We start from the raw sequence: 23,431 nt of genomic DNA, 5'->3' as shown, positions 1-23,431 counted from the left end.
GGCACGGCATGTGGCGATTGGGAGATCATGGTGCTCTTGGGTCAGATTCATGCTGTGGAACACTGATTCTGGGCCCGGGAAACAAGCACAGACTGGTGGGACTGCATAGTGTTGCAGGTATGGGATGATTCCCAGTGGCTGCGAAACTTTCATATGCCTAGGGCCACTTTCATGGAACTTTGTGACTTGCTGTCCCCTGCCCTGAAGCAGAAAGACACCAAAATGAGAGCAGCCCTCACAGTTGAGAAGCAAGTGCCCATAGCCCTGTGGAAGCTTTCAACGCATATCCCCATCTTCGCACCGGAACACTGGGGTGGCCAGTAAATAAACCGCAAGGGGTATTTTTCCCTGGTGCTGCAAGCACTTGTTGATCACAAGAGACGTTTCACTCATATCAACGTGGGATGGCCGGGAAAGGTGCATGACGCTCGCATCTTCAGGAACTATGGTCTGTTTGAACAGCTGCAGGAAGGAACTAACTTACTTCCCAGACCAGAAAATTACTGTTGGGGATGTTGAAATGCCTATAGTTATCCTCGGGGACCCAGCCTACGCCTTAATGCCATGGCTCATGAAGCCGTACACAGGCACCCTGGACAGTAGTAAGGAGCAGTTCAACTCTAGGCTAAGGAAGTGCAGAAAGGTGGTAGAAGGTGCATTTCGATGTTTGAAAGTGCGCTGGCGCAGTTTACTGTCTCGGTTAGATCTCAGCACAACCAATATTCCAATTGTAATTGCTGCTTGTTGTGTGCTCCACAATATCTGTGAGAGTAAGAGGGAGATATTTATGGTGGGGTGGGAGGTTGCAGCAACTTGCCTGGCAGCCAGTTTCACACAGCCAGACAACAGGGCGATTAGAAGAGCGCAGGAGGGCGCGCTGCATATCAGAGAAGCTTTGAAAGCCAGTTTCATGACTGGCCAGGGTACGGTGTGAGAGTTGTGATTGTTTCTCTTAAAGTTACCCGCCCCCTATATGTGTGTGTATATATATATATATATATATATGAAAGGAAATAAAGTCACAATTGTTTAAAAACCGTTCTTTATTATTGGTTGCACAAAACATTGAGAGAAATCAGAAGCTAGAGGGAAGTAGTTGCTCCATTTTGGCAGTCTGTGGTCTTGCTACCTTTCCCGCATTAGATCCACCATATAGCGGAGCATGTCAGTTTGCTCCCCCATGAGCTTGACTATAGCATCCTGCCTGCTCTCATCACCCACATTCCTCCTCTCTTTGTATTCATGTAATGCTTTACACGACTCAAACTTGTTCTTCTGCTGCCACCCTATTGTTTTGGCTCCAGGGTAGTTCGGTTAGCTAAGCCTTCCCTCTCCATCGCTGCAGTCCTGGAAAGCATACTGCCCCCCCATCACTGCCCATCAGCCAGTATTGATCCCCAGTTTTGCATCACTTAAATAAACCATTGGGTTGTTGGAGGAAACAGCTTATTACTATTGTTCTATCCTGGCACAGATCAGTGCTGGCAATCCTGATGCAAAAATTGTAGCTTGCACCACTCCCTGTGGATTGTTTCTGGTACCCTAAGGCAATCATGTGTCTTACTTCTGTGCCAAGATGATACCAAGTCTTTCATGTGCACACAGGCACACATCCAGTTGCATGCAACTTGTAGCTCCAGTGGTGCGTTATTCCTTATAGTTGGCTGTCTGCTGCCATTGTTGAGCTTTCAGGGAACCCCCTCTCTTCTGTCACAGACTTTAAGGCCCCAAGGGACCATCATGGTCATCTAGTCTGACCTCCTGCGCATTACAGGCTACAGAACCTCACCCACCCACTCCTGCAATAGACCCATGACCTCTGTCTGAGTTAGTGATGTCCTCAAATAATGATATAAAGACAAAACTAAACAGAATCCCCACATTTACATTAGTTTAAACCTGCAAGTGACCCATGCCCTGTGCTGGAGAGGATGGCAAACTCCAACCCACAGGGTCTCTGACATGGGGGAAATTCCTTCCCAATCCCCAAAATTGTGATCAGTTGTGGGCAAGACCCACCAGCTAGATAGCTTGGGGAAAGAATTCTCTATAGTAACTCAGAGCCCTCCCCCTCTAGTGTCCCATCCCCAGCCATTGGAGATATTTGCAGCTAGCAGTCATAGATCAGTCGTGTGCCACTGTAGGCAGTCTCATCCTACCATCCCCTCCATAAGCTTATCAAGCTCAGTCTTAAAGCCAGTTATGGCTTTTGCCCCTGCCCCCCCCAGCACCTGGCTCCCTTTGAAAGGTTGCTCCAGAACCTCACTCCTCAGATGGAGAGAAACTTTTGTCTAATCTAAAGCCTAAACTTGTTTATGGCCAACTTATATCCATTTGTTCTTGTGTGCATGTTGGTGCTTATGTTAAGTCCTCTGTGATTGTTCTCTCTAAATGCATCAGAGAGATAACTATCATCTCTCTCTCTCTGCCCTCAGCCTTCTTTTGGTTACACTAAAGAAAAGTATTTCAGTCTCCTCTCATACGTGAGGTTATCCATTTCTCTGGACATCCTAGTAGCCCTTCTCCATATCTGGTCCAGTTTGAATTCATCTTACACATGGGAGACCAGAATTGCACACAGCATTCCAGATGAGGTCTCACCAGTGCCTTGTATAATGGTACTAGCACTTCCCTGTCTCTACTGGAAATACTTCACCCGAGTATCCCATGACTGGGTTAGCCTTGTTCCTAGCTGCCTCAGAGTGAAATCTCAGTGTCATCCTGTGATCAAGCAATACACCCAAGTCTCTCTCCTTCTCGGTTGCTTCTAGCAGATAAGTGCCCAGCTTTCAGCAATAATTCTCATGGTTAGTCCCCCAGTACATGACTTAAGCACAGAAGCAACGGCCTTTACAACTACAGCACGATCTTTATGCTACTTTGAAATTTTAGCAAATGGCAAATTCATTGCCTTGTGCCTCCCTATAAACCACCAGGCTTCCATTCATTATTGTGCCAAGCCATCACACAATGCTTTTTGCAGAGAGTAACAAAAAGCATGATCCCTGCTGCCATCCTCCTACAGTCCAAGACTCTGACCTTGCAACACTCCATTTTGGGATGCAGGAGTACACAGGTGTACCCAGTCAGGTAGAGCAGGGACTCAAACCCATGTCTCCTAGATCTCAGGCGAGTGCCCATGCATTTCTAGGATACACATGCCTTTCTGCTTTTTCCATGAAAGGTTTTGAGGCATTGGTTTTGCCTACTGCAGAATGAACATTGACATTTAAATGAACAGCGTGACAGTCCCTGTGGGTTCTACAGCAGGTGGAGGGTGTTGACGTGGTAGGAGCAGTGGGAGAGAGGATTTTAGCTGTTGGAAGGGGATTTGGAGAGGAGCTGGAGGGCTGTAGTTTCCCCAGGCGAGATAGAAAGAAACTAATGCAAATGGAGAAGGGTAGATTGCCGTGTAGACAGAGGCGAGTGCGTAGATGTAGCTGAGGTAGCTTTGGCCTAGCCAGATCAAGCAGTAGAGCAACAGCAGCACAGGCTACCCACTGGAGTACGACCCAGAGTCCCAGCTAGTCTTGTATAGGCCATGCTTCCACTACCATTATTTCAACTAGCTTGATGAAAGCAAGCTCACTTGGGTCTGTGTGTGCGCACTACAGCCACGCTTTGGAGTGCCCCATAGATATAGCTTAAGGGTCAAGAAGCAGGAGATACCAGTTATGGGGCAGATCCCAGCTGTCAGGCAGGATGCTTAAGGTCTTGAAGCATCAGGTTTCCCAGTCACTAACACAATGGGGAAATCTTCTCCACCTCCTGTAAGCTAGGGGCTGGCCACAGCCCCCACAGAAGACACAAGGGTTTCTAGTTACCAGACTTAGGCTTGTCCCCCAGCTGGCTCACATGGACTTCATGTGAGACTGGCAAGCGCCAGTAGTTCTTATTGCGTGCCCAGTGGAGTTAGAATCCAGCTATTCACAGTAAAGTTAATCAAAAAGTCTCTAGTTCGGCTGAGTGGCTTCCCCTCCCCCCAGATAGGACCCCAGGAGTGAGAGAAAGCCATTTGATTTACCTTGTCTAGTGCTAGCTTGCAGTCTTCTTCCTGTCCTCTATGCCACATCCTATTCTGGTGTCTATCCCTGCAGAGAGGTCTGTTCTGCTGCTGAATGGGGAAGAGCTACAAGGCCAGTAGTAGACCCCTGGCCTCAACAACTGCTGTTCCCTCCCCCAGAGGGACACACGCTACCACAAGACATTAGTGCACTCCACAGATTTTATTTCTGCTCCTCTCCCTTATTTTACAGTCATCTGCCATGGAAGATTTGGGACCTTGTCATCCAGCTGCTTCTCCTATGGAGTAGTGTCACAGTAACGAGAGAAGCCACAACCACCAATGAAAGCATGGCCAGAAGCACCAGGGTCAGGTCCAGTCTGGAGACAGGGTCTGAAGGAGGAGGAGGAGGGGAGGTTAAAACAATCCAGATTTCTGTAGGGTCTAAAGTGTGGAGATGACACCTAGACTTCCCTGCCCCAGTGGTGCTCCCCCTACCGCTTAGGCCAGCCTTCATCAGAAAGATACTTGAATTGTCAACTCACTTTTTAGACTGTGAGCCAGCACCACCATCCCATTGATGGCCATCCAATAGAGGGCAGAGGCAATGCTAGCCCCAGTGCATTGAGTGCCACAGAGGCTCAGGGCATACAAGTCACCATTGAGGTGCCATAGTGTCCCCCCCGCCTCCCCCAAGTTTGCTGGTTTTTGAGACATCCTATGAATGTCCATAGGATAAGGATATAACCCAACATTGGCCCACTCATAGGAAGCACTCACAGGTATGGTGTCAGCCAGCATTAGCTTACAGATGGATCATCAAGGAGTGACTTCTGCATGTAGCCCGCCTCCCCCCCATGAACATTTATATTAGAACCCCCTAGACAGCATTGACTTGCTGTATTCCAGGTTACTGTGCAAGATGCCAGTTGTCCTACTAGGGTTTAACAGAAACCTCACCCTTGTTCTCATAGACGTGCTCTCTCCACGGCTCAGGGCTCTCCTGGAAGATCACAGGGCCAGGAGAACTCACCAGGTCCTGGGGCTCTCCTGTCCCATTGTTGATATCCAGGAACCGGCGGCCTCCTGGCAGATGGAATGGAGAGTTAGGGAGCTGTCTGTCCAGCGCACTCACAACCAGAGGGCCCATCGTGATGAAATGCAGCGTCACCATGGACTCAACCATGAGCCCTTACAGGCCTCCTGACAGGTTGTGGTACCAGGTATTAGATCTTCCTGAATTGCTTATTTGAAGTGTGGGAGAAGTTGGGAAGAAAGGCCATTTCATCAGGAGCAGCAGACACTCCACTCTCCAGAGGCAATTTCTAGTATTGTCTCCTACATAGGGCAGTTGTAGGAGATTAGGCCATTTACCTCTTCGTGTTAGCCCATCATACCCTAGCTAGCGCTACAGGACATGGTAGAGGTACAGAACGAGCTGGGCTGAACGCCTTGCAGTCAGTGTATAGCACAGGGCTGGGCAAACTTTTTGGCCTGAGGGCCACATTAGCACTGTAAAACTATATGGAGGGCCAGGTAGGGAAGGCTGTGCCTCCCCAAAGAGCCTGGCTCCCTCCCAATTCCTGCCCCCTGACTGCCCACCTCAGAAACCCCCTCTGCCCCCCAACTCCTTGTCTCCTGACTGCCCCCTCCCAGGACCCCTGCCCCTAACTGCCCCCTGGGACCACACCCCTATCCAACCTCCCGCTCCCTGACAGCCCCCGCTGGACTCCAATGACTATCCAATGCCCCCGACTGCTCCCCCGAACCTCTGCCCAATCCAACCAGCCCGTCCCGACTGCCCTCTGGCACCCTCTGCCCCTTTTCCAATCCCAACCCCCTTATGATGCTGCTCAGAGCAGTGGGAGCTCACAGCTCCTACCGGAGCAGAGTGCTGGAGGTGTGCTGAGGCTGCGAGGGAGAGGGACAGCACAGGAGGGGCTGGGGGCTTGCCTCCCCGGCCGGGAACTCAGGGGCTGGGCAGGATGGTCCTGCGGGTGGTAGTTTGCCCACCTCTGATATAGCAGGACAGGCAGATCTCTGTTCACTATGAGTCCTCTGGTATTTGGGATGGGATCTTGTAGAAACCCACATGGATTTCAGACCACTCCGACTTACTTGTAGCAGCTCCTGATGGGCACAGGGTCCTGCAGGGCTCCAGCCGGGAGGGGTAGCAAGCTGAGGCGCTACAGTAAATGTACACCTAAAATCCACACAAGTGAGAATGGAGTTAGTGAGTGACTGGCCAGTGCTGGTAGGAGCCAGGAAGTAGATCCACAGCTATCGGTTTGGTTCTGCATGTGCAGCGCCTCAGCAGAGACTGAGGAGGTCAGGACCTGACTAAAATAGGAGCTCCTGCCCCTGCACTCCGACTTCGCCCTCCTCACCCGCTTTATATGTGGGCCCCTTCTCACCTCTCCCTCAAGTGCCACCTGGGAGGCGGAGTCCACAAAGGCAAAAGTGGAGAGGACGAAGCGCTGGTGGTGAGTCGGGAAGGGCAGCTCAGATGAGGCAGGGCCCACGGGCACAAGCTGGGTTCTGTAGTTGTCTCCCAGGAACGGGCACCTGGGAGCAAGACATGAGAGAAGGGTGGACCAAGGAAACCGCCTTCCTCCTCCCCAAGCCATGCTCCCCCTCCATCCCAGCCACTCACCCGTCCACCAGGATGGGCCACTGCGGCTGCTGCAGGGGGTTAGCGCTTGGGGTGGCCCAGCACTGGTGCAGAACCAGAACCAGGGACGGGTCTGTTCTGTGCAGGATGCGAACCTCCATGTAGACAGGGTCCCTGAGCACCTTCACCACAGGGTAGTCTCTCTCTGTGAGATAGGATCTGTAGCTCGGGTCTGTGGGGGAGAGGGTAGGAGGAGAGCAGAGCTGAGACACCCGTGGTCCTTCAGGGGGATGGGATCTCCGTGCTGGAGTGAGGGGTCACCTACCTGTGGCGATGCGCAGCTCAAGCCGGAGGGGTCCTGCCTGGGTGACTGGAGCAGGGGTGGGGGGCAAGAAGACCTCGACCTGGACTGGCAGAAAGTCACTGGCATTGTAGATGCAGCGAGCATGGAGGCTGCACAGGAGAGAGCAGAGGGAGGAGACAGGGGCTGATGCTCTGTGACTTCAGATTGAGGCCATGTGGTTTCTGGCAGTGACCTTATTAGTGCTTGAGACAAGCAGGATCAGGCCCTATCAGTACTTGGATGGGAGACATCCAAGGATGCTAGTGGATCAACCCTTTTAGTAACTCAGATGTTCTTCCCTCCAACTCAGGGACTCAGCAGGAGTGTCTGAGCACGGCCACATGGGGGCCTTCTCAGACAGGCTAGAAGCACCTGCTTACTTGTCCTCACATCTCTTTTGGCAGCATTCTCAATGTAAGCAGGGGAATAGTCCTGCTCTTGTGGGGAACTTTCCTGGCTTCTGCACTACCCCAGTGAAGTGGGCTAGCGAAAGGATCCGAGTCCTCGCTCCCACTTCCTTTACCCAGTGGCCTCCCTGCCCTTCAGGGCTCCCCTCCACTCTCCTGTCTGGCAGAGTCCTTGTAACCCCAACAAGGCTAGGCCCAGGATTCTGGGGGGGGGGCTCGACCCCCAACCCTGCTGTGGTCACCTAGGACAGGGGCTAGGGTGTCCCCACTCTGGGGTACTCTCTCTGCACTGGGCACTTCTGACCCATGACCATTACATACAAGCATTGGCCTCTCCGCATTGTTCCTGGGGACTGTCACTCTCAGGGTCCTGATTTCCCATAGATCCTTCCCCTTTTAGGACTGGGAGCTAGCCAACCAGTACACCCCACTGAATGTTAGTAAGGGGGCAACAGTCCTTACATCAAGCTTTCTTTCTACCAACCCTGTAGGCAGTTATTAGTCCCTCAGGGTGGCCCCATGGAGCCCTTCTCGGGTCAGGCTGGCTGTGCCTACTTGTCATTGGAGATCGCACAGCAAGTGGCATTTACAATCATAAGATTAGGATTGGAAGAGCCCTCAGGTGGTCAGCTAGTCCAACCTGCTGCTCAAAACGGGACCAACCCCAACTAAATCATCCCAGCCAGGGCTTGGTCAAACCAGGTATTCAGAACCTCTAAGGATGGAGATTCTGCCACTTCCCTAGGTAACCCATTCCAGTGCTTCACCATCCTCCTAGAGGGATAGTCCCGTCCTCAATAGCCATCCTAGACCTCCCCCACTGCAGCTTGAGACCATTGCTCCTTGTTCGGTCATCTGCCATCACCGAGAACAGCCAAGCTCCATCCTCCTTGGAACCCCTTCAGGTAGGGGAAGGCTGCTATCAAATCCCCCCTCACTTGTCTCTTCTGCAGACTAAATAAGCCCAGGTCCCTCAGCCTCTCCTCATAAATTGTGTGCCCCAGCCCCCTAATCATTTTTGTTGCCCTCTGCTGGGCTATCTCCAAATTTTTCCACATCCTTTCTGTTGGTGAGGGCCCAAAACTGGACACAGTACTCCAGATGGGCTTCACCACTGCTGGTGAGAGGGGAATCATCACTTCCCTCCATCTGCTGGCAATGCTCCTACTAATGCACCCCAATATACCAGTAGCTTTCTTGGCAAGAAGGGCCCACTATTCATTCGTAGCCAGCTGCTCGTACACTGTAATCCCCAGGTCCTTGTCTGTAGAACTGCTGCTTAGCCAGTCGGTCCTCAGCCTGTACCAGTGAATGGGATTCTTCCCTCCTAAGTGCAGGACTCTGCACTTGTCCTTATTGAAGCTCAGATTTCTTTTAGCCCAATTTTCCATTTTTCTAGATCTCTCCCCCCAACTTAGTGTTATCCATTAACTTACACCCTCAGCAAGCCATCCCATCATCCAGATCATTAATGATAATGAACAAAACCAACCCCAGGACAGACGCCTGGGGCATGCTGCTTGATACCAGCTGCCAACTAGACAGAGCTGTTGATTGCTACCCGTTGACCTTGATGATCTAGCCAGCTTTCGAGCCACCTTTAATTCATTCATCCAGCCCCTACTTCTTTAACTTGCTGTCAAGAACACTGTGGGAGACTGTAACAAACTTTGTTAGAGTCAAGGTATATCATGTCCACCGCTTTCCCCACATGCACAGAGCCAGTTCTCATCATAGAAAGCAATCAGGTTGGTCAGGCATGACTTGCCCTTGGTGAATCCATTTTGGCTGGTCCTGATCACCTTCCTCTCCTCCGAGAGGTTCAGAATGGATTCCTTGACAACCTGCTGCAGGATTTTTCCAGGGACTGAGGTGAGGCTGACCAATGTTGGCATTTGATCAGACAACGTAAAACCCTGACTCTTGGACAGTCAGCTGCACAGAGTGTCCTTCCCTTCACAAAGCAAGATTTTGCACCGTGCCCCATTAGGGATCAGGTGCATTGCCCCACTCAGAAAAGGGGATGTCTCTGACTGCAGGGAATCCCCTAAGTCCTTTGGTGGTCAGGAGAGGCTGCTGGAAAATTGATGGATCAGATCTTTGCCAGGGGAAAGGATCTGGCCTCACGCTTCCACTGTGGAAGGGCTGAAGACTGCTCACCATCACTTCCTTGCTAGTCAACAGAGCAGGCCAACTTACATGAAGGTGCTGTCCCGGGTGATGGAGCCATCCGGCCCAGTCCGGATGTCGATGCCAGAGATCAGCTGGTTCTCATAGATCAGTTTGTCATGGATCACCTGGAAGAGTGGAGACATGGGGCAGGTTAGTCCCCCAAGCCCCTGAGCAGAGCACTCACCCTGGCTTCCCGTGGGTGTCCCCTCACCTGGACTGTGGTGCCGCACTGCATGAGGGGGAAGCGGAAGATCACAAAAGCCTCAGTCATCCTGATGGGGTCACACCCTGCCTGGGCATAGGCTAGCCGGACACTCTCCAGGATGATGGGGTGATCAGACATGTCCCTGGAGACCACCAGAACAAAGTGACCATCCAGGAGGCACTGAACAGTGACTGCAACACAAAGGAGCAGGATTAAGTATAGGTGTTCCTGGTAGAGGAATTGGGCAAGAGTTCCATGCCACACTCAGGATGATAGATTGGAGAAGAGCCATGAGAAATATTAGAAAACAGGCCTTGTAGTGACCAAATTCTGTCTCTTTAGACAGAGAGAAGGTTAAGGGGTGACTTGATTACAGTCCAAGTATTTAAATAAGGTGTAGATCTGAGAGCGAGGGTAGTTAACTCTTGGAATGGTTTGTCCAGGGTCATGGTGGATTCTCCATCACTGATAAGGCAAGACTGGATGTCTGCTAAGAGATCTGCTGGAGGAATTATTTCAGGGAAATCCTATAGCTTGTGTTATACAGGAAGTCGGACTAGTGATCACAATGGTCCCTTCTGGCTTTGGAATCTATCAAATGAAGCCCCATGGGGGTAAGTGGGTTTGTCTGAGACAGCATGATTGCAGCTCATGTTGTGCAGGAACGAGACACAAGCCGGCAGAGTTATCCATCGATCTGATGATGGAGCACCAGCCTGTACCGTCTGATGGGTCTTCCTCTGCCACCACACATTTGGTGTTGGCTCTCAAGATCTGCCAGGCATTGGGCAACTGAGGAGAGACCGTGATGTAGGAAGGAATCCCTTTGCACACAACCGATGCCAGCTGCAGCCTAGGGTGAGAGTTACAAAGACATTGCATCCAAGTCTAGTTCACCATGCTAGTAGGTGGTGACCAAACTCATCTGAGACGTACGGTGTGTCACCAAGCTTCCCAGGACAGAGATGACAAAAGGCTCCATAAGCTGACATGAGGGCAGGTCTACCTGTGTTGCCATAGTAGCAGGGAGTGGTGAGGTCAGTCTCATCATAACAGCAGCCAGCCTGGAAGCAAGGAGCTTGGCCTGGGGCATCCGCACAGGGCATCTTCCCAGCCACCACACGGCACTGCTCCTCTGTGAGATGCGCCCCTAGAACAGCAGGGTGTGGATTAAGGAGAGCAAGAGATCCTCTAAAGGGATCGCAAGAGACCCTTCCCCAGAGACTAAGATCTGTAGTGACCTCTGGACAAGTGGCTGACCTCAACACCAGTCCAACCCTCCTCCCCTTCCCCAAAGGGCTGCAAGAGCTCCCACAGTGGTCCTCCATCCCAACTCACCCTGCCCCCCACAACCATAACCTCAAACCACATACCACCTCAGACAGCATTGTGCTCAGATCCCCACCCCTGTCCTCCAGATGTAGGATATTGCCCTTCTCTGATAGCAGGCTTAACATGTCAGCCTCACTTCAGTCCCTGGAAAAATCATGGAGCAGGTCCTCAAAGAATCAATCCTGAAGCACTTGCATGAGAGGAAAGTGATCAGGAACAGCCAGCATGGATTCACCAAGGGAAGGTCATGCCTGACTAATCTAATCGCCTTCTATGATGAGATTACTGGTTCTGTGGATGAAGGGAAAGCAGTGGATGTATTGTTTCTTGACTTTAGCAAAGCTTTTGACACGGTCTCCCACAGTATTCTTGTCAGCAAGTTAAGGAAGTATGGGCTGGATGAATGCACTACAAGGTGGGTAGAAAGCTGGCTAGATTGTCGGGCTCAACGGGTAGTGATCAATGGCTCCATGTCTAGTTGGCAGCCGGTATCAAGTGGAGTGCCCCAAGGGTCGGTCCTGGGGCCGGTTTTGTTCAATATCTTCATAAATGATCTGGAGGATGGTGTGGATTGCACTCTCAGCAAATTTGCTGATGATACTAAACTGGGAGGAGTGGTAGATACGCTGGACGGGAGGGATAGGATACAGAAGGACCTAGACAAATTGGAGGATTGGGCCAAAAGAAATCTGATGAGGTTCAATAAGGATAAGTGCAGGGTCCTGCACTTAGGACGGAAGAACCCAATGCACAGCTACAGACTAGGGACCGAATGGCTAGGCAGCAGTTCTGCGGAAAAGGACCTAGGGGTGACAGTGGACGAGAAGCTGGATATGAGTCAGCAGTGTGCCCTTGTTGCCAAGAAGGCCAATGGCATTTTGGGATGTATAAGTAGGGGCATAGCGAGCCGATCGAGGGACGTGATCGTTCCCCTCTATTCGACATTGGTGAGGCTTCATCTGGAGTACTGTGTCCAGTTTTGGGCCCCACACTTCAAGAAGGATGTGGATAAATTCGAGAGAGTCCAGCGAAGGGCAACAAAAATGATGAGGGGTCTGGAACACATGAGTTATGAGGAGAGGCTGAGGGAGCTGGGATTGTTTAGCCTGCAGAAGAGAAGAATGAGGGGGGATTTGATAGCTGCTTTCAACTACCTGAAAGGGGGTTCCAAAGAGGATGGCTCTAGACTGTTCTCAATGGTAGCAGATGACAGAACGAGGAGTAATGGTCTCAAGCTGCAGTGGGGGAGGTTTAGATTGGATATTAGGAAAAACTTTTTCACTATGAGGGTGGTGAAACACTGGAATGCGTTACCTAGGGAGGTGGTAGAATCTCCTTCCTTGGAGGTTTTTAAGGTCAGGCTTGACAAAGCCCTGGCTGGGATGATTTAACTGGGAATTGGTCCTGCTTTGAGCAGGGGGTTGGACTAGATGACCTTCTGGGGTCCCTTCCAACCCTTATATTCTATGATTCTATGTCACTTGGAAATTCAGGCTCCTGATCTGCTGCTGTGTCAGAGGAGAGCCCCCCCCCCACACCCTACAGCCCCCTCAACACAGCCAGCAGTGTGGTCAACTCTAATTTATCACTTAGCAGTTCTGGGGTGGGTTTCTCTAGCCATCTCATGAAATAGTGATCAGACGCCTGCTCTATGCATTTTTCCTTTATTGAAGTCACCATCTCCCTTTACGGACGATGGGGCAGAAGCTAGCAGGTTGGCCACCATTTCCCCATAGCCGATCAGAGGAAAGTGTCCCTCATAAACATGGCTGCGAATTTCTTTCATGAGACTGAAGCTGTACCTACAGGCAAAGTGGATGCCACTCTGGTTTAGGGGGAGGCCTAGGCAGGACTCTAGGAGAGTGAGGGACTAAGAGCTGTGAAGAGCCTGTGAGAGACACATGGGGGGGGGGGGGGGGGGGAGAGACAGATTGCAAGCAGATGTGGGGGTGAGATATGAAGGGATACAACATCAGATCCCAAACCCTGGGATACTGGAGGAACAGGGGAAGCCCCTCTGAGCAGCCAATGGCAAGGACACATTGGTGCATGTGTGACTGGATTTTGCGCCAAAGCTCAGACTTTGGAAGGAAGTGCCTTCCCGCTAAAGCTTTGAAAAACCAGAAGGCAAATAGCCACCCCTTCCCCTTCAAATAAACTGGGGGCGGGTGGGGGAACAGCATGATTTCTAAACGAATCTCATTTTTGATCATGGCTTACAACACTGTCAACACCAGCTCTAACATGGCAGCCACAAGCAAGAGACAAGGTTCAGCTCCTCTGAAGACCACCACAGGAGTCAGAAGTGGACCATGAAACCTTCCATTAGAGGGGACCCACATGCACTCAAACCAGTTAGAGGTCACAGACACCCCCACACACCTATGTTGCTTGGTGGAGGATATATTTGGGGCACCGGGCGCACCAGGCCCGGCTGCGGCTGGGGCACCGGGCGCACCAGGCCCGGCTGCGGCTGGGGCACCGGGCGCACCAGGCCCGGCTGCGGCTGGGGCACCGGGCGCACCAGGCCCGGCTGCGGCTGGGGCACCGGGCGCACCAGGCCCGGCTGCGGCTGGGGCACCGGGCGCACCAGGCCCGGCTGCGGCTGGGGCACCGGGCGCACCAGGCCCGGCTGCGGCTGGGGCACCGGGCGCACCAGGCCCGGCTGCGGCTGGGGCACCGGGCGCACCAGGCCCGGCTGCGGCTGGGGCACCGGGCGCACCAGGCCCGGCTGCGGCTGGGGCACCGGGCGCACCAGGCCCGGCTGCGGCTGGGGCACCGGGCGCACCAGGCCCGGCTGCGGCTGGGGCACCGGGCGCACCAGGCCCGGCTGCGGCTGGGGCACCGGGCGCACCAGGCCCGGCTGCGGCTGGGGCACCGGGCGCACCAGGCCCGGCTGCGGCTGGGGCACCGGGCGCACCAGGCCCGGCTGCGGCTGGGGCACCGGGCGCACCAGGCCCGGCTGCGGCTGGGGCACCGGGCGCACCAGGCCCGGCTGCGGCTGGGGCACCGGGCGCACCAGGCCCGGCTGCGGCTGGGGCACCGGGCGCACCAGGCCCGGCTGCGGCTGGGGCACCGGGCGCACCAGGCCCGGCTGCGGCTGGGGCACCGGGCGCACCAGGCCCGGCTGCGGCTGGGGCACCGGGCGCACCAGGCCCGGCTGCGGCTGGGGCACCGGGCGCACCAGGCCCGGCTGCGGCTGGGGCACCGGGCGCACCAGGCCCGGCTGCGGCTGGGGCACCGGGCGCACCAGGCCCGGCTGCGGCTGGGGCACCGGGCGCACCAGGCCCGGCTGCGGCTGGGGCACCGGGCGCACCAGGCCCGGCTGCGGCTGGGGCACCGGGCGCACCAGGCCCGGCTGCGGCTGGGGCACATAGCGCATGGTCTCCTCTGGGGTTAAGTCACGTTCAGTGGGCTTGGGGCAGGTCATGTTCACATCATAGGTGGCAGCGACGGCCCTGGCGCTCAGCAGTTCCTCCACTCGGACTTGCAGGTGGTTACGCCCATCCTGCAATGAAGAGACACCAATCAGTCAGTACTGTGGCCTAACAGACTCTCTGTAGGCGCTAAGCACAGCGCCTCCCAGCTGCACAGGCTGCTGTGACTGCAGGTATGGACCCATCTCCAGCTTCTGTTGTTGCTCAGGTACACTGGGGTGAGGCGTGCCAACCCCCCTCACCTTCTTCTGCACATGACAGCCATTGTAGCCAGCTGAGAAGATCATCGCTCCTTGCTCGCCAGATGTGACCCAATGGAGACAAATGGAGCAGTTGGTAACTTCGAAGGGTGTCCCAAACTCATCTGTGGAGAGAGTCATACAGGTCGTGGGTAAGGAAGAGTTCAAGCCCTTGATGAAGCTTAGCCAAGTAGCCATGTTTGGAACAGTGACTGTGGTTTGTCACATCCTTCAGTTTAGTGGAGTTTAGCATGGTGGGAAGCAGCTCCGAAGATACAGGACGGCCGTCATTTACCAAGTCTGACCTAGAGCCAGGAGTGTTAGGATATAGATGTTCAGGCCTGTCTGTAAAGGCCTATACTCTCAGAATTTAGGTGTATTCTTATCACTTGGCTAGTTCTAGAGGTATAAGAGAAAGAATCAAAATCACTGTCTGCTGGTGTAAGGGCCTTCTCTTACTGTGACAGTCTGAGGCCGTGTTCTTAGGCTAAGGCCTTTGGCTAAGCAACAGAGGCAGCCATAAGCTGGGAAGCGAACGGTCACATCCTCACATTCCAAACTAGTCACATTGAAATAAGGTGCTATTGGGCTGTTCGGCACTATCAGGACAGGATTGTATTCCTATCACCTCCAGAGAAAGGGAAGTGCCTAGCAAATGTAAAAGGAAACTTAGTTTGATAGCATCCTGTCTGGCAAGAACTCACTCATCAAGAGCTGGGATGTGAAATCCTCACTTCTGTATTGTTTTGTCATTTATAGTTCCCACTTTGCTATTGTTTGTCTGTCTGTATAATCTCTGTCTGGTTCTGTGACTGTTTCTGTCTGCTGTATAATTAATTTCGCTGGGTGTAAACTCATTAAGGTGGTGGGATATAATTGGGCACATAATCATGTACCAATATGTTAGGATTGGTTAGTTACATTTCAGGAAAATGATTGGTTAAGGTATAGCTAAACAGAACTCAAGTTTTACTATATCATAGAATCATAGAATATCAGGGTTGGAAGGGACCCCAGAAGGTCATCTAGTCCAACCCCCTCCTCAAAGCAGGACCAATTCCCAGTTAAATCATCCCAGCCAGGGCTTTGTCAAGCCTGACCTTAGAAACCTCTAAGGAAGGAGATTCTACCACCTCCCTAGGTAACGCATTCCAGTGTTTCACCACCCTCTTAGTGAAAAAGTTTTTCCTAATATCCAATCTAAACCTCCCCCACTGCAACTTGAGACCATTACTCCTCGTTCTGTCATCTGCTACCATTGAGAACAGTCTAGAGCCATCCTCTTTGGAACCCCCTTTCAGGTAGTTGAAAGCAGCTATCAAATCCCCCCTCATTCTTCTCTTCTGCAGGCTAAACAATCCCAGCTCCCTCAGCCTCTCCTCATAACTCATGTGTTCCAGTCCCCTAATCATTTTTGTTGCCCTTCGCTGGACTCTCTCGAATTTATCCACATCCTTCTTGAAGTGTGGGGCCCAAAACTGGACACAGTACTCCAGATGAAGCCTCACCAATGTCGAATAGAGGGGAACGATCACGTCCCTCGATCTGCTCGCTATGCCCCTACTTATACATCCCAAAATGCCATTGGCCTTCTTGGCAACAAGGGCACACTGCTGACTCATATCCAGCTTCTCGTCCACTGTCACCCCTAGGTCCTTTTCCGCAGAACTGCTGCCTAGCCATTCGGTCCCTAGTCTGTAGCGGTGCATTGGGTTCTTCCGTCCTAAGTGCGGAACCCTGCACTTATCCTTATTGAACCTCATCAGATTTCTTTTGGCCCAATCCTCCAATTTGTCTAGGTCTTTCTGTATCCTATCCCTCCCCTCCAGCGTATCTACCACTCCTCCCAGTTTAGTATCATCCGCAAATTTGCTGAGAGTGCAATCCACACCATCCTCCAGATCATTTATGAAGATATTGAACCAAACCGGCCCCAGGACCGACCCTTGGGGTACTCCACTTGATACCGGCTGCCAACTAGATATGGAGCCATTTATCACTACCCGTTGAGCCCGACAATCTAGCCAGCTTTCTACCCACCTTGTAGTGCATTCATCCAGCCCATACTTCCTTAACTTGCTGACAAGAATACTGTGGGAGACCGTGTCAAAAGCTTTGCTAAAGTCAAGAAACAATACATCCACTGCTTTCCCTTCATCCACAGAACCAGTAATCTCATCATAAAAGGCGATTAGATTAGTCAGGCATGACCTTCCCTTGGTGAATCCATGCTGGCTGTTCCTGGTCACTTTCCTCTCATGCTATATAATCTGTAGTCAATAAGGAAGTGAGTGGGCATGGGTGGGAGGGGATGGGAACAGGGGTGCGGAAATTGGAATCATGTTTGGCTATGGGCAGGAATGGGAACAGGGACAGAGGTGTAAGGCTCTGTGGTGTCAGAGCTGGGAAGGAGGACACTAAGGAAGGAAACTGGAATCATGCTTGCTGGAAGTTCCCCCCAATAAACTTCGAATTGTTTGCATCTTTGGACTTCGGGTATTGTTGCTCTCTGTTCATGCGAGAAGGACCAGGGAAGTAAGTGGGTGAAGGAATAAGCCCCCTAACAAGGAGGGGGGAGAGTGGCCGAGCCAGGCCAGGCCATCCCATCCCATGCTTGGGCATGACAACAGGGAGGTGATCGCCCACAGAGGGCGCAGGATCCAGGCGTCTGGAGCTCAAAGGGCCGAGTTACACCAGAGCTTGGGATACCCAGCCACATTTTGGTATGTCCTTTTACAGTCTCCCCCCAGCAGGGTTCCCTCTTTACCCTCTGCTATTTGTGGGTCACGGTCAGCAGGCTGTTGTGAGGAAAGACTTAGCCCTAACGGTTGAATCCAGGTAGCAATCTCCAGTCTTTTCTCCAGGGGACTGGAGCCACAGACTCTCACTTCAGGAGACCAGGGTACTCAAGATTTGAGGGTAACAGCCAGGCCACCAAGAAACACTAGAGTAGGACCTTCTTGTTCCCTTCTTAAAGCTCTCATTACATACTGTAGAAGTAAGAGGTTTCCACAAGAGACCCATAAAACCCTCCTGCATGTCTAAGAGGGCAGACGAGCAGGAGGCTTCTTAGCTTTCTCATGAAGCAGCCAGGCAGCTACTTACCCACAACTTTGAAGCGGACGGTGCGGCCCTGGCTGGGAAAGACCAGCAGCTGCATCCCATAGTCTCCACAGTTATACTCATGTTGCAGGACAGAGAAACTGACCCTGTGGAAGTCCCCCTGCCCAAGGGCTATCCTTAGGGACCAGAGCAGCACTAAGCCCACAAAATACCTACAGCCCAGCCCCATAGCTGAAGATGCTAAGAAAGAAGCCCGTCTAGCACCACTTCTCATAAGGGGAAAAGCTGTGGGACCGGGGCTTTGTAGGGTGAGTGGTGGGGAGGGGGCGGGGTGTGAATCAGATGAGCAGAGAGGCAGCACCTGGGGAGCTGCCTGGTGCTGGGGAGGGGCCGGGTGAAAAGTGCAAAGCTCAGGGTGAAAGGGAAACATAACCATCGAACCCTTCAGCCCTAAGACCCCCCTCCCATTGAAGCCTCCTGTTACGCTACCTTTTCAGTGTTGCCAGCTCTCAGGATTTTATTGCAAGTCCCATGGTAACTGATGTTTTATTTCAAGCCCCATCTCCTGGAAACAAGGAACTAGCTGAGAACCTCAGTGTGCATTCAAAAGAAAAGTAAGTTTCTTGCCCGCACAGTTGCAGAGAAAAGCTTAAAAACAGGGCTCAAGCACACCCCAAGTGCCCCAAAAATCAGAAGGCCAAGTTGCCTGGAATCGAGGGGTCTAGTCAGTGTATCCTTCTGGGATCGGATGATTTAGTTGGGGATTGGTCCTGCTCTGAGCAGGGGGTTGGACTAGATGACCTCTTGAGGTCCCTTCCAAGCCTGATATTCTATGATTCGAAGCGGGCGGGCAGGCACAAGGTCGAGTCAGTGTGTAGGTGGCCATGGTATTGAATGAGGCCTTTTTCTTTCTTGTTCTGTGGGATTAGGTTATTGAAAAACTGGAGTGGATACAGAGAAGAGTCACAAATGCAATTTGCCGGCTGGAAGAAGTGCCGGCTAGCAAGAGATTCTCAGTGCTCAGTCAGTTTAGGTTATCGAAAAGGAAATCAAGAAGTAGCTCAAGTACAGTGCCCAAGTACATTCATAGGGCGGAAAGACTGGCTATTAAAGGGCTCTTTAATCGAGTGGAGAAGGGTAGAACAAGATCCAGCGGTTGGAAGTTGGAGCCAGCCAAATCCATGGACGATGCGTACAATAGCCTGGGGAGGCTGAACCTCCGCAAAGAGCCCCGCGTGGCCCTGCCCATGCTCCGCCCAAGGCCCCCTCCTTCTGCTGCTGGTAGTTGGCCCTAGGCCAGGCAAGCAGCCTGCTCCTCTTCCGGGAAGCCTGCTGGGCTGGGGCTGGGGCTAGGGCGGCTAGGACTTGGGGTGGCTGGGGCCGCACCACCCAGTTCTCCAGGGCTGGGGGGAAAAGGAGGGCTGCCCGACGCCCACCCAGTGGTCTGGTGCTGGGGAGCAGCCCACCCACCCAGTGCTGCGGGGCTGATGGGGCAGCCTGTCTGGTGCTCTGGGTGTGTGTGTGTGCCCTGGCGCTTTGGGGCTGGTGGTGCTTGGGCAATCCGGGATTGGAAGGGGGGGCTGGTAGCCGTGGGAGGGAGGGATTCTGGGCTTTGGGGTGGGGCCTGAGGCTGAAGGGTGGGCCGGGCCAGGGGCTAGCCTCCCCAAGCCTGTGGTTCACCCACCGTCCATGGCCAAATCTAAGGTAGACGTAAGGCAAATATTTTGAAGGGTGACTAACCCTTGGAACAGACGACCACTGGAAGTGATGGATTCTCAGTCAGGCTATGTCTACACAGCTGCAGTGCTGCCCTGTAGTGCTGAGACATACTGCAGCAACGCTGTCGTAAATCCACCGCTCCGAGAGGTAGGACGATGGCAGAGTTCTTCCAGTGAGCTCATGGCATCTACCCTGGGAGAGAGGTTGGATTAACTACGTCTCTCAGGAGGGTGAATTTTTCACAGCCCTGAGGGACACACCTGGGTCAACCTAACTTTCTAGTGTAGACCAGCCCACAGGCGGCCTGTCTGGAAGACGTTTTACTCAGACACAAGTTATCGGGCTCCATGCAGAGGTAACAGGGTGACATTCTCTGGTGCGTGCTCTGCTGGAGGTCAGATTGGTTGATCTAAGGGTCCCTTCTGGCCTGAAAATCCACGAACCTATGAAAAAACCCCTCAAGTGTATTTTTTGTGTGAAAAATCTCATGATTTTTGCAGCAATCTCTTGATTTTTGGCTCTTTGGGGTTGGGGCTCCCTGTCTCATCTCCCTCGCTCTTTCTGCCCTTCTCACTGCTGAGAATATCGCCAACCCTGAGCCTTCAAAAATCATGAGTACCCCCCAAACTCCTGAGCTTCCCTTAAAAATCATGAGATTTTAAAAGTAACAAATTTGTGACTATTTTAAAATGCTTTTCTGGCTTTTGAATCTGCGGAGGTCATGCTTTGAAGCTTCTCTGTCTCTACAGTTATTATGTATTTGTATTCCTGCAGTGCTTAAGAGCTCCAGTCATGGAGCAGGACCCCATTGGGCCAGGCACCATACAAACATAAAACAAAAAGATGAGGCTTGAAACCCGTTTTTTAAAAGGAAAGCTGATGTTCTGGTATGTTCACCTGACTCCAGGAGCTGGAGCTTTAAGAAAAGCACAAAGTATTGCATCACTCACAATAACATGATGAGAGTTGGTAACTCCGTCTCTGCTTCCTCTCTACTTCCCTGTTGTGTTGTGAACACTGGGGCGGGGGGGGGGCATCGGGGGAAGAATGTAAAACTCACTCAAAGATGCTTTATCTTTGCGGCAGGGCAAGCAAGGTGTGTAGAGAAACTGCTCCTGTGACTGGGGAATGGAGAACGGGCCCCTGAGCCTGATGCTAACAGCTGCCAAACACGCCTCCCTCACAGCTCTGCTAGTACTCTTAACTCTGACCTACACACATGCTGCTAGTCTGGTCTTCTGTCCCACTGCTCTGCACCCCCTTGCCCTGTATGTCAATCTCTGGCTTGCAATTTTAACTGCTCCTGCTTGGGCCCACACTGAGATTTAAACTCCATGATCTTCAGAGCAAAGACCAGGCGATTTTGAACGAAAAGGACTAACCATCTCTAGGGAAGGAGTACAGGTGCCACAAGTACTCCTTTTCTTTTTGTGAATACAGACTAACACGGCTGTTCCTCTGAAACCCATCTCTAGGGAGTGGCTGTAGCACACTCATTAACATCCATGTGAACCAGCCCCTAGAGAGCAACAGATCCCCAAGCTCCCCTCATGTGGGTGACATCGTCATCTCCGTACAGGTGTAGTCCTGGCCCCTAGTCACCCTGGTGCTTTATCCCATCACCAACCCCATAAGGGACACCAGCTGAGACCTAACATTACATGCCATACCTTTGGAAGGATCAGGCCTGCTCAGTGCTGAGTAGGGAGATCTGTGGGCAAAACCCAGGAGGTCCAGAAAACAGTGGTGTTAATTCACTAGGAGTCACTGCGTTCTGTCTGAGTCAGTGTTGGAACAGGGCTCTGGCGTGGTGCCAGGGGCTGATGGAGGTGCCATTGTTCTGATGAGGTGTGGAAGTGAGGCCCATAATTGTTAATGATTTTACAGCTCTTTTAAAATAAGACTAAGGGGGTGGCACGGCATGTGGCGATTGGGAGATCATGGTGCTCTTGAGTCAGATTCATGCTGTGGAACACTGATTCTGGGCCCGGGAAACAAGCACAGACTGGTGGGACCGCATAGTGTTGCAGGTATGGGATGATTCCCAGTGGCTGCGAAACTTTCATATGCCTAGGGCTACTTTCATGGAACTTTGTGACTTGCTGTCCCCTGCCCTGAAGCAGAAAGACACCAAAATGAGAGCAGCCCTCACAGTTGAGAAGCAAGTGCCCATAGCCCTGTGGAAGCTTTCAACGCATATCCCCATCTTCGCACCGGAACACTGGGGTGGCCAGTAAATAAACCGCAAGGGGTATTTTTCCCTGGTGCTGCAAGCACTTGTTGATCACAAGAGACGTTTCACTCATATCAACGTGGGATGGCCGGGAAAGGTGCATGACGCTCGCATCTTCAGGAACTCTGGTCTGTTTGAACAGCTGCAGGAAGGAACTAACTTACTTCCCAGACCAGAAAATTACTGTTGGGGATGTTGAAATGCCTATAGTTATCCTCGGGGACCCAGCCTACGCCTTAATGCCATGGCTCATGAAGCCGTACACAGGCACCCTGGACAGTAGTAAGGAGCAGTTCAACTCTAGGCTAAGGAAGTGCAGAAAGGTGGTAGAAGGTGCATTTCAATGTTTGAAAGTGCGCTGGCGCAGTTTACTGTCTCAGTTAGATCTCAGCACAACCAATATTCCAATTGTAATTGCTGCTTGTTGTGTGCTCCACAATATCTGTGAGAGTAAGAGGGAGATATTTATGGTGGGGTGGGAGGTTGCAGCAACTTGCCTGGCAGCCAGTTTCACACAGCCAGACAACAGGGCGATTAGAAGAGCGCAGGAGGGCGCGCTGCATATCAGAGAAGCTTTGAAAGCCAGTTTCATGACTGGCCAGGGTACGGTGTGAGAGTTGTGATTGTTTCTCTTAAAGTTACCCGCCCCCTGTATGTGTGTGTATATATATATGAAAGGAAATAAAGTCACAATTGTTTAAAAACCGTTCTTTATTATTGGTTGCACAAAACATTGAGAGAAATCAGAAGCTAGAGGGAAGTATTGGGTTAGGTGCGTGGAGCAGGAGGAGGGAAGGACAAGTCCAGAAACCAAATCAAAATTTAGGATATGCCAGCTTTCTGCTACTTGTGCAATCCTCTGGGGTTGACTATGTTGGTCCCCGTAGCCTCCCCCCCTCCATGTTCTTGGGCATCTGGGTTAGGAGGCTATGGAACTTGGGGAGGAGAGAGGGCGGTTATTCAGGGGCTGCAGCAGCAGTCTGTGGTCTTGCTACCTTTCCCGCATTAGATCCACCATATAGCGGAGCATGTCAGTTTGCTCCCCCATGAGCTTGACTATAGCATCCTGCCTGCTCTCATCACCCACATCCCTCCTCTCTTTGTATTCATGTAATGCTTTACACGACTCAAACTTGTTCTTCTGCTGCCACCCTATTGTTTTGGCTCCAGGGTAGTTCGGTTAGCTAAGCCTTCCCTCTCCATCGCTGCAGTCCTGGAAAGCATACTGCCCCCCCATCACTGCCCATCAGCCAGTATTGATCCCCAGTTTTGCATCACTTAAATAAACCATTGGGTTGTTGGAGGAAACAGCTTATTACTATTGTTCTGTCCTGGCACAGATCAGTGCTGGCAATCCTGATGCAAAAATTGTAGCTTGCACCACTCCCTGTGGATTGTTTCTGGTACCCTAAGGCAATCATGTGTCTTACTTCTGTGCCAAGATGATACCAAGTCTTTCATGTGCACACAGGCACACATCCAGTTGCATGCAACTTGTAGCTCCAGTGGTGCGTTATTCCTTATAGTTGGCTGTCTGCTGCCATTGTTGAGCTTTCAGGGAACCCCCTCTCTTCTGTCACAGACTTTAAGGCCCCAAGGGACCATCATGGTCATCTAGTCTGATCTCCTGCGCATTACAGGCTACAGAACCTCACCCACCCACTCCT

The 23,431-nt window shown here is 52.2% G+C and overlaps 1 protein-coding gene across 1 annotated transcript; it reads right to left on the bottom strand.

The window, feature by feature from the left end:
- Positions 1 to 4,211: 4,211 nt before the first annotated feature.
- On the bottom strand, positions 4,212 to 18,041 carry LOC142072466 (zona pellucida sperm-binding protein 1-like). Its single transcript, XM_075129246.1, has 13 exons — positions 17,855 to 18,041; positions 14,753 to 14,874; positions 14,423 to 14,581; positions 13,456 to 13,639; positions 10,748 to 10,891; positions 9,748 to 9,932; positions 9,564 to 9,661; positions 6,940 to 7,067; positions 6,657 to 6,846; positions 6,418 to 6,568; positions 6,122 to 6,206; positions 4,964 to 5,089; positions 4,212 to 4,396 (listed from the first exon to the last, which is right to left on the bottom strand). Exons 1-13 carry the CDS (start codon positions 18,039 to 18,041, stop codon positions 4,257 to 4,259), a joined length of 1,899 nt encoding a protein of 632 aa, XP_074985347.1. The 3' UTR covers positions 4,212 to 4,256.
- Positions 18,042 to 23,431: the final 5,390 nt, after the last annotated feature.

Source organism: Caretta caretta, chromosome 6 (genome assembly GCF_965140235.1).
Source record: "Caretta caretta isolate rCarCar2 chromosome 6, rCarCar1.hap1, whole genome shotgun sequence".
NCBI lineage: Eukaryota > Metazoa > Chordata > Testudines > Cheloniidae > Caretta > Caretta caretta.
Note: the sequence above shows the minus strand (reverse complement) of the source record. Positions and strands in the feature narration are given on the sequence as shown.